Below are 9,228 nucleotides of genomic sequence, written 5' to 3' on the forward strand. Positions count from 1 at the left end.
CTATTCAAATTAACGCTACTGGATATACTAAGGGATGTCCTGGTTGTCGACTTCAACGGCCAGTGATACTGTCTAATAGTAAGGGTGAGGGCGGTTCGCGGACTATGAGCGCCATTCGGACAATCGGCACCAAACTAGACCAGCAAATATTGACAGCCACTACACCAAAATACGAGAAAATACGAGCAGACAAGGTAGGAGCAAAGTAGAAAAAGAAAAGAAACAAGGAACAAAAGGGACAATGAGAAGAAAAAAGGCGGAGGGACAGAAGAGCTACAGCTACGCAGAACAGTCCCCTACGTGGCTTTCTTCTCCAAGATCTTCTGCTGGATATGGTCTCTCTCGTGAGCCAAAAGACTCATCGTGACCCATTTATCCTTTGCGTCCTTGCAGATTGTCTCCCACTCCGTGGCCGGCATGAGGACCTCACTCGGGTGCTCTTTGAAGACCTTCGTCGGGCGGGTCCGCGCCGCGACGCCTTGGGGGTACATCCGGAAGGTAAAAGGCCCCTGTTCCAATCGGTGTGGAGAGGGCGTGGACCCCATGGTCCAGTTGAGTTCCAAGTCGGGCCGATGTTTCCGGCCGGGTCTACGGATGACTACCGGCTCTTCATCGCCGGGGTGCAGGTGCAGGTCCTCGCGATCTTGGACGATCCAGGGCTTGGCTCGAGCGGGCGATGTCCCACCGCGCCGGGGCTGGGAGATGAGCACGGTGTTCTGATCCTCCGGGGAGAGTCCCAGCGTTCGTTTCGCGGGCCGAGGACCACCATGGCCTTCGAGTAATTTCTGGCTATCATTCGGACTGTCCCCTTCGCCCATGGGTTGCTGGCATTTCTTGCAGAGAGCCGGACCATCCCCCTGCTGCGGTGGCCACGGCAACGCTTGCGACTCCGTCTCGAGTCCCAAAGGGTCCGAATGGTCCAGATAAAACGGCAGATCTTCCGCCTCAGGGGAATCCTTGATATAGTGGCTCACGTAGACGAAATGCTCGTACGCGTCGGCAGTGTTGCCCCGCTGGTACTCGATCCGCCCCAGCCAGTAGCGGCATAGGACGATCCACGATCTCCTCTGCATCGCTTCGGCGATCTCCAAGGCCCGGCGCGCATGCGCTTCGGCGTCGACGTCCTCCTCCTCATGTAGACACAGTGCTCCGTTCACCAGGGCGCAGAAGGTCGCGTTCTGCTTCACTTTCGCCTCGAGCTCGTCCATCATGCGCATCATGGACGACTGGGCTTCGAGAAACGCATGCACGCGAGCGCCTCGCTCTGCGCACTCGCGTGCTTCTGCCTCCTTGGCCCTCTGTTCGATGTCACGTTCGTCCATCGTGCCGGTTATGGTTATCCTTTGCCTGCCTCCGTCTTCCTTTATGGTTTCTGTGGGGTTTACTTTAGATTGGCTATTGTGCGATGAGGGAGCTCCCGCTGGGCACGGTGTCCATTATATAGTTCTGGGCCCTAGTGGCATCCTCTGGGATCCCTTCTCCACAGCCCGCACTCCATTGTCTGGTCCCACCGAACAATGGCATTGTTGTTTGACCCACCCTTACCTCATTCTCTTTGTCGTCCACCAAGAATCAAGGCAACAAACGGCACGGCCCGAACAAACCCAGCAAATGGAACAAACCCACGTGAATCCGGGGAAAGGTAATCCCTGCCGGCAGACAAACCAGTCAAACAGGCAGTTGAGGTGTCTGTCGCCTCAGGCAGCACCGCAGCCTTGTTGGGATTCTTTGTTTGTCTGCGGTCAATCATCTCATCGGCCTTGAAGTCGACGAGAGTTTCTCTAGATGCATCCATCATCAAGCTAAGACGGATCTCCACCCGCTTGATCCTGATTCCAAGGGACTCCCCGCGATCGCCCGTTCCGCAACCCGAGATCGTCGATCGTTCCAAACGAGGGATAGACCCAAACGACGGAGATCGACTCCGACGTAGATGACGATGGCGCCGGTCGGGATTATCACTCGCCTCAAGAGCCTCTACACTAAGCCACAGGGTACGTCGCGCAGGACCTAAGAGGCCGAGAGCAGGGTGATTCTCTGACCCGTTCGCATTCTAGATGAGCCTGTCATTTCAGCGCAGCAAGCCGCGCTGTATTCGGTAGGCATTCTTCCTCAGAGAAGAAGGGTTTCGGGCAGGCATTGACACAGACGATCGCAGCTGGCCTTGACCTTTCTCTATGTCGTCCCATTCTACCTCTTCTCCGCCACGCGGCCGTCGCAAACCCTCAGTCGGGATGCCCCTTCGGTCATAAGGGCTCGCATCCGCGCGGTGACGGGGTCTTGCCTGCTCAGCACGGCCGCCGTCCTGTGGCTGTTCACGGCGAAGGGGCATTTCCCGTCCAACGAGACCCTCCGGCTACTGGGATGGTGGCCCGTGGGCGCTCAGGAGATCGTGCGCAGTCTCACCCTGACCGCCATCCTGTTCGTGGGTCCGCTCTTTGAGCGAGGCGTCATATGCGGCCAATGGCGGGACTGGGTCCGAGGACGGGGGTTGTCCGAGTCGCTGCGCGGGTGGATGGGATGGCGCAACTTCGTCGCCGTGAGTCAATCCGCGATCCATCTGCAGAGACCACCTGCAGAGACACAACATTCACGTCGGTAGCCAGACGCACATCTAACAGGACAACAGGGCCCCATTACCGAAGAGGTCCTCTTCCGATCATCCATCATCCCACTACACCTGTTAGCCAGAGTCCCACCCAGCCACATTATCATAATCACACCACTGTATTTCGGCATTGCCCACGTACACCATTTCTACGAGTTCCGCCTCACCCACCCCGACACCTCCGCGTTCGCCGCCCTGCTCCGCTCCGCCGTCCAGTTCGGATACACGACCGTCTTCGGCTGGTACGCCACCTTCCTGTATTTGCGGACCGGATCGCTTCTGGCCGTCATCGTCGTCCACAGCTTCTGCAACTGGTGTGGGCTCCCCCGGTTGTGGGGCCAGGTGGGTGGCTCGGGCGTGCCGTCAAATTCGCCGCGCCTGTGTAAAGATAAGGACGGGGAGGAGTCGGGTTCTCCGAAGGAGGCTGGCCGGTTACGGGTCGGTTGGACTATTGCCTATTATGTGCTTCTTGTGGCGGGGATCGTGGGGTTTTACAAGGGGTTGTGGCCGTTGACAGAGTCGCCGCGTGCGTTGGTCTTGTTTACTGCTAGGTAGTTGGAACGCATTGTTCATGGAGACTTTGGGAGGGCAACTGGTTTGAGAGAAGCTTTCGTTCTTCCTTTTTGTGTTTTTTTTCCCCTTTCCATCTCTTTCCCTTTCTTACTTGTTCTTTTTAAACCTGCTTGTGGCACTTTGTTCGGTTCTGGGCTCGCCCATTTCGGTCTTACATCTTAATTTGCCAACACCCTTTGGTTTTTGATTCGGACAAAGACGGTAATAAGGAATAATCTGCAAGTGTATCTACTGCATCCCCGTGGCCAAATATTATTGAGCGTGATTATGTCAACGTCTCCAATTTTGTTGTGGGTGGATCGTCCAAATGCGGTGCGGATAGTTCGGTCACTTTCTGCGACCTCTGACTACGTAGGGAATGGTAGGACAGATTCCGACGAAGGACTGGATAGTTGATTAGATGTAGTATTACAGCTCGTGGTATTATACAAAGTTCCAACACCCCTCACAACTTCCGTCGCTGAAAGGCCCAGTAGGCCTTCCAGGGCAACCGCCAGTCGGACCGGAGGAGGTCCGGTTGGAAGATGTCGAAATCCACCTGCTGGAGCCGGTCGAGCCACAGCCGCGTGGCCACCGCGGGCATGTAGACGCCGAACGCGCGGTTCACCTCCTGCAACGGGGCGGAGTCCGCAGCATCGCCAGAGGAAGAAATCGAATGGTCGTGGCCTTCCTCGCCCTCGTGCTCGAATGCGTGACCCACGTCCTGGCCGGCGCGCAGGTTGGCCAGCATCTGGTCCACGGTGATGAGGTGGTCGCTGGCCCGGGTGGCGACGGTGAAGACGGCATCCCGTAGGCCGGGGGCCTCGGCGCCCTGTCGGAAGACGGCCTCCTCCTGCACGCCCGTCTCGGCCATGATGTCTAGCGGGAGCATGACGGCCCCCTGCTTCGTGCCGCCCCCTGCGCCGCCGCCCTGGGGACTCCGCGGGGCCGGGGGCGGGAAGGCAACGAGCGGGAGGCCCTTGAGAATGGCGACGATGCCCGTGGCCTTGCCGATGTGGGAGGCGACGTGGTCGGCGGTGACGGAGGTCATGGGCAGGGCGGACAGCGTCAGGTACATGAGGGTGGAGTAGGTGTTCTCGGCGTAGGTCTCGAGGGCGGCGAGGTCGGGATAGGGGTCGTTGGTGAGGGTCTGCTCGCGCGCGTCGATCATGCGGGTGAGCCAGCGTTTGCTGATGCGGGCGCGGCCCTGGGTCTGCTCGTGGCGGTCGGCGATGGCGGCGGCGAGGAGGACGGCGACGGGCTCCTTGGGCGGGGCCCCAGCGAGCGCTTTCGTCACGGCGTCGCGCCAGAACTGGAGTCGCATCAACCCGATCGTGTGCGAGGAGGTGGTGTCGGGGATCATGGAGAGCGAGACGTTCAATGCCCGGAGGGCGAGGTAGAAGGGCTGGACGGGGCGGGGGACGAAGGTGCTGAGGGTGTAGGCGGGACGATCATACTTTCTGCAAGCCCGGCGCGGGTCGTGTCAGCTCCGCAATTCTCAGCTCTCCTCTTGTTCTGGCTTCCCCCATCTCCTCGACTCACAGCACAAGATCGGCGCAGTACTTCTGGGCGGCCTGCACCTCGGCCTCCGCGGCGCCTGCGACCGCGCTGGCGGACCGTCCGGTCTGGCTGAACAGGCGTCGTGATGATGGAGTTGACCGTCGGGCCGGACATCGGACGCACCCACGCAGGGCCTGGATGGGTAGGGGTCCCGACATGGTGAGGGGATGGCACTGGTGTGGGGAGTACTAATGATCAGTCTTCTCATTTGGGGATGATGCTGATGATGATCCTGTGGTGACAAACAGGGCAAACCAGGCAATCCACACAAACCAGACAACCCAACAAACTGACCAAATCCAACAAACAGATGCCTGAGACCGGCCGGAACAACCCTCCTCCCGGCACCCGGGATGAGGATTTCTCGACTGCGTTCACTCCATTCCAGACTTGAGAATACTCAGCAGTCCGTGAAGTACTCCGGAGGACTCCCTACTGCTTGGCTTTCAGTTCTAGAATTGCACCCAACGACCATCTGGATCGACCGAGGGACCGGACGTTGATTGCCAGAAGATCCCCTCGCTGTCAGTGCGTTTCCCCTCTCGTTGCTCCCCAGCTCCCCTCCCTTTCCCCTCCCGCTCGTCCCCCAGAATCCCCACCCTGCATCGCCATACATACTCCCATCCCAGGCCTCATGTTGTCATCTCGTTATGTCGTCATGGTAGAGGGTCTCCCCAGACCAAGGGCATGTCGCCCGAATGCAACACCAAGGCAACACCACATCGCATCGATCGCTCCCTCGAAGCAATGTCCTGGATCACGTGCACCGCTAATCAGACGGCCAGTCACGGGACCGGGTCGGGTCGGCCTCGGGCATCAGCATGCCGGCGGTTCATGCGGACTTGAGTGCGTCCGTGTTCCCCTCGGAGCACGAGCTCCCCCTCGACGTCTATCCACGCCAGGTCACCCTGCGCGATCGCGTCACCGTCGCCACCCTCATCCCCCTGTCGCCCGAGGATGAGGTCCCCCGCGCCTTGCTCCTCTACCTGTCCGACCAGCTGAACAAGGAGATCGAGAAGGGCGACACCTACGCCATGATCGACCCCATCCCCTTCTCCCAGTTCGACGCCTACTGGTTCTCCAGCTTCGGCGCCATCATGATCTTGGGCGACATCAAGAGCCTCCAGGAGATGCAGGCCATGGACCGCGCCGGCGCCAACTGGTCCAAGCTGTGCCTCGGCAGCTTCAACGTCCGCCCCAACTACCCCGGCCGCAGCAATCACGTCTGCAACGGCATGTTCCTCGTCACCGACGCCGCGCGGAATCGGGGTGTCGGGCGGCTGATGGGCGAGGGTTATCTCGAGTGGGCCCCCAAGCTGGTGAGTCCCCCCGGCCTCTGCCGGCGGAGTACGTCGCTGACGGTCACTAGGGCTACACCTATGCCGTCTTCAATCTGGTGTACGAGAGCAACGTAGCCTCGTGTCGCATCTGGGATGCCCTGGGCTTCAAGCGCATCGGCAAGGTCCCCGGGGGCGGTCGGCTGCTCTCCAATCCGGGGCAGTACGTCGACGCCATCATCTACGGACGCGATCTCGGCCCGGAGGGGGAGGACTCCTTCACCCAGGACCGATTCGACAAGATCCGATATTATCTGAAACACTCCAAGTACCCGCGCGGGGCGGACCGCGCGGAGAAGAGCCGCCTTCGGAGTGCCGCCACGCACTATAAGCTGATCGAAGGCGACGGGGACTCGGAGAAGTTGATGCTCAAGGACAAGGAGGTCGTCTCGGATCCCCAGCAGCAGTACACCATTGCCCAGGAGATGCACGACCAGCAACATGCGGGCATCAACAAGACCACCGCCGCTATCGCCGTCCAGTATCACTGGGTGCGCATCAAGGAGACCGTCAGCCGCGTCATCCGGGACTGTCCGCAGTGCAAGGAAACCCTGAAGCTGCCGCTGACCGGTCCGTTCCTGCGGGGCGACGACCCTATGGACACGACGGCGGCCGAGGCCAAGCCCGACCCGGCCGTCGACGGCGCCCCCCACCATCACCATCAGGCCCCGTCCACGGCCGATACCCTGAGCTCCCACCCCCCTCCCCTGGACCCGACGGCCCTCGACGCGCCCGCCAACCAGCATCCGTTCATGTCGACACACACCGCGGTGATACCGGGGTCCGTCGAGTCGATGGGCGACTACACCACCCTGCCGCTGGACCCGCAGATCATGGACATCCACCAACCGTTACCCCGCTTCCCGACCCACGACGTGATGACCGACCCCTACGCGCACGGGGCACACGGCTTGTCCGGATCCCACTTCGACGACGACGTGCGGCATCACGCGGCCCACGACTACATGCTGGTGCATGACACGTCCGACGCAGACGCAGGCGCCGCGTTACATCAAGAGGCACTAGGGCTGGTCCATTCGCAGGCGAACGACGTCCTAGCCAAATTTCAGTATGTCGGACAACCGGACGATGATCTCGATTTTACCTGATCCGACTTTTCTTTCTTCCTCCCTTTCTGTTAAGGTTCCTGGTTCTTTGTCGATTCGTAGATTTCGGGAGCATGGGGTCTGGCGTTTGAGTGACGGGGAAGAGGGGGGTTGGGGTTTAGGTGAATACGCCACCGGTTAATCACTGCATCCTATTATTCGCATTTACATAATTATTAGAAATAGCACGCTACGGAAGCATCTCATCAGTCGCATCTTCGCGTATATCTGCATCCTGGACTGTCTTGTCGGGGTGGGAATTCTTCTGGACTATGTTCATACACGCGTTCATCGGCCCCTTGCCACTGACAATTGGTTTGCCTATCAGGAACTACAAGATCCCATTTCATCTGGTGCAGTGAATTCAACTAGCACATTCACAGTCTGTAAGTCTTCTCACAGTTCGAGTCACGTCCTAGCTACATCAGCAGCTGGCATGTCTATCTATATCCCTCTTTCAGTTTTATCTGTTATCTCAAGCCGCAAAGAGCCTTGGGTCATATTCGACACTGCCCTTTGAACAGTGTATATATAGACTGGTTACCCTGGAAACTTCTTTGGATACTCGATGGCAACAAACATGGCTCTTTAGCCCATATCCAGTCCTTCTAGACATGATCATACATGTCAGTCATACATGGTAGCGGTAGCATACCCTAAAAACGAAGCGATGAACCTTGAGAACGGTCAACATTGATGATACGAGGAAAGCTACAAGATATGGTATATGGTTTGCAGTTATACAAATAAGCGAACAACAAAGCATTGAAGAAAGAATAAAAGCTGACATTATATGAAGCCATGAGAAAGATACTGCGTTTTCCCAATCCGTTGACGTGTTTGACCGATCCCTATCACCGCGTCCACCACAACCCTCTGTGAAAATGACCAAGTGCTGGTATCTCTCTGGCCTGTGAGCCACGACTCCAAGCCATAGCTGTCTCTGGGGCTGTCCAAGTGTCTCGTTCAGTCCTCCTCCACCGCTCGGACTGTGATTGTCGCCGGATCTATTCGAACAAGGGGGCCTTCCATTCCCCAATACGGCCGCTTGCGCAGCCTGCTCATCCGTCTCTCTATTCTCTGGGTCCGTTCATATGCTGAGATACCACTGATCACCTTGATGTCCTTGCTGTGACGCCCTATAGCCGTCACCTAGCAGGCCTGCAGCCGAGCTGCGCCAAAGACCATACGTGCTTTCAGCCATGCTTTCACCTGCCGGACAATCCGAGAAAGTTTCCACACCCTGTTCCGTCCGGCTCTTTGTCGGGAAATATCATGACACTGATTGGTTCACATGCCTCCTTCTAATCAATGTCGTCGCGGTCTCCATTTCGGTCTCCGTGGGAGATTTCATCCGACTGAGAAGAGATTCGCAAAGCAGAGAGTAGAGGTGGAGAGAGATGGAGTGAACCATTCTGCATCACACGATTGCAACCGATGGTAATTCGGGGCAGCTGGTCGCTTACCATGGCGTTCTCATGGCTAGCTACAGCTTTTATCAACCCTTTCTGTGTCTCTAGTTCTATCATGGGAACGCCAGACTCTTCGAGGGGGGACTTCCTCCAGGACTCAAGATCCGAAAGGGATTGAATGGTGTCAGGTTGGGTTGGTCCCAGGCACTTCGGTTGTAGCGGAACACAAGTTTCGAGCGAAGCTATGGCCTCGGTATCACGATCTCGAGCGTTCAAAGTATGAGCCAAATACCACATGCTGAGCAAAGTAGAAGGATTTTCCAGCCCAAGCACTGTCTTGTGAGTATCCAAAACTTGTATCCCCAGCTCTCCAGCTCTTCAGCTTTCTTCAGTTGCCCCTGGCTCGAGTATATGCTTGCAAGATTGGCCATGCTAGTGAGTGTCTCAGGGTGTTCTAGGCCTAGTGTTGTCTTGCGAGTATCCAAGACTTGTATTAGTAGCTCTTCAGTTTCCTTCCATCGCCCCTGGCTCCTGTATATGCCTGCAAGATTACTCATTCTGGTGAGTGTCTCAGGGTGTTCTAGGCCTTGTGTTATCTTGCGAGTATCCAAGACTTGTATATTCAGCTCTTCAGCTTCCTTCCATCGCCCCTG

At 57.6% G+C, this 9,228-nt stretch overlaps 5 protein-coding genes across 5 annotated transcripts in view; 2 read left to right on the forward strand and 3 right to left on the reverse strand.

The window, feature by feature from the left end:
• Nucleotides 1-296: 296 nt before the first annotated feature.
• Nucleotides 297-1,322, reverse strand: BDW47DRAFT_132225 (uncharacterized protein; the record flags this gene model as incomplete). Its single annotated transcript, XM_024817511.1, has 1 exon — nucleotides 297-1,322. One exon carries the CDS (start codon nucleotides 1,320-1,322, stop codon nucleotides 297-299), a length of 1,026 nt encoding a protein of 341 aa, XP_024675730.1.
• Nucleotides 1,323-1,698: 376 nt separating this feature from the next.
• On the forward strand, nucleotides 1,699-3,474 carry BDW47DRAFT_41097 (CPBP family intramembrane glutamic endopeptidase). The gene is made up of 4 exons (XM_024818955.1): nucleotides 1,699-1,994; nucleotides 2,058-2,098; nucleotides 2,159-2,539; nucleotides 2,630-3,474. Exons 1-4 carry the CDS (start codon nucleotides 1,934-1,936, stop codon nucleotides 3,161-3,163), a joined length of 1,017 nt encoding a protein of 338 aa, XP_024675731.1. The 5' UTR covers nucleotides 1,699-1,933; the 3' UTR covers nucleotides 3,164-3,474.
• A 152-nt stretch (nucleotides 3,475-3,626) lies between these two features.
• BDW47DRAFT_122176 (uncharacterized protein) lies at nucleotides 3,627-4,878 on the reverse strand (the record flags this gene model as incomplete). Its single annotated transcript, XM_024815786.1, has 2 exons — nucleotides 3,627-4,620; nucleotides 4,703-4,878. 2 exons carry the CDS (start codon nucleotides 4,876-4,878, stop codon nucleotides 3,627-3,629), a joined length of 1,170 nt encoding a protein of 389 aa, XP_024675732.1.
• Nucleotides 4,879-5,039: 161 nt separating this feature from the next.
• Nucleotides 5,040-7,296, forward strand: BDW47DRAFT_41114 (putative histone acetyltransferase Spt10). Its single transcript, XM_024818956.1, has 3 exons — nucleotides 5,040-5,248; nucleotides 5,506-6,039; nucleotides 6,090-7,296. The coding sequence occupies exons 2-3, from the start codon at nucleotides 5,542-5,544 to the stop codon at nucleotides 7,164-7,166; spliced, it is 1,575 nt and encodes a 524-aa protein (XP_024675733.1). The 5' UTR covers nucleotides 5,040-5,248; nucleotides 5,506-5,541; the 3' UTR covers nucleotides 7,167-7,296.
• Nucleotides 7,297-8,847: 1,551 nt separating this feature from the next.
• Nucleotides 8,848-9,228, reverse strand: part of BDW47DRAFT_115022 (uncharacterized protein) — a gene marked incomplete at both ends in the record, with an annotated part of 3,059 nt that continues 2,678 nt past the window's right edge. Inside the window, one exon of the mRNA XM_024814749.1 lies at nucleotides 8,848-9,161. Within this exon, the coding sequence (XP_024675734.1) occupies nucleotides 8,848-9,161 (314 nt within the window). The remainder of the gene's footprint in view (nucleotides 9,162-9,228) is intronic.

This window comes from Aspergillus candidus (assembly GCF_002847045.1).
Source record: "Aspergillus candidus strain CBS 102.13 unplaced genomic scaffold BDW47scaffold_3, whole genome shotgun sequence".
NCBI classification, from domain to species: domain Eukaryota; kingdom Fungi; phylum Ascomycota; class Eurotiomycetes; order Eurotiales; family Aspergillaceae; genus Aspergillus; species Aspergillus candidus.

What these genes read in the sequence shown, in the direction of transcription:
- BDW47DRAFT_41114 (XM_024818956.1), top strand. Translation starts at nt 5,542, where the DNA reads ATGCCGGCGGTTCATGCGGACTTGAGTGCGTCCGTGTTCCCCTCGGAG. An exon ending in TCGAGTGGGCCCCCAAGCTG is followed by an intron (nt 6,040 to 6,089) that starts GTGAGTCCCCCC and finishes GACGGTCACTAG; the next exon opens with GGCTACACCTATGCCGTCTT.
- BDW47DRAFT_41097 (XM_024818955.1), top strand. Translation starts at nt 1,934, where the DNA reads ATGACGATGGCGCCGGTCGGGATTATCACTCGCCTCAAGAGCCTCTAC. An exon ending in AGCAAGCCGCGCTGTATTCG is followed by an intron (nt 2,099 to 2,158) that starts GTAGGCATTCTT and finishes AGACGATCGCAG; the next exon opens with CTGGCCTTGACCTTTCTCTA. An exon ending in GATGGCGCAACTTCGTCGCC is followed by an intron (nt 2,540 to 2,629) that starts GTGAGTCAATCC and finishes ACAGGACAACAG; the next exon opens with GGCCCCATTACCGAAGAGGT.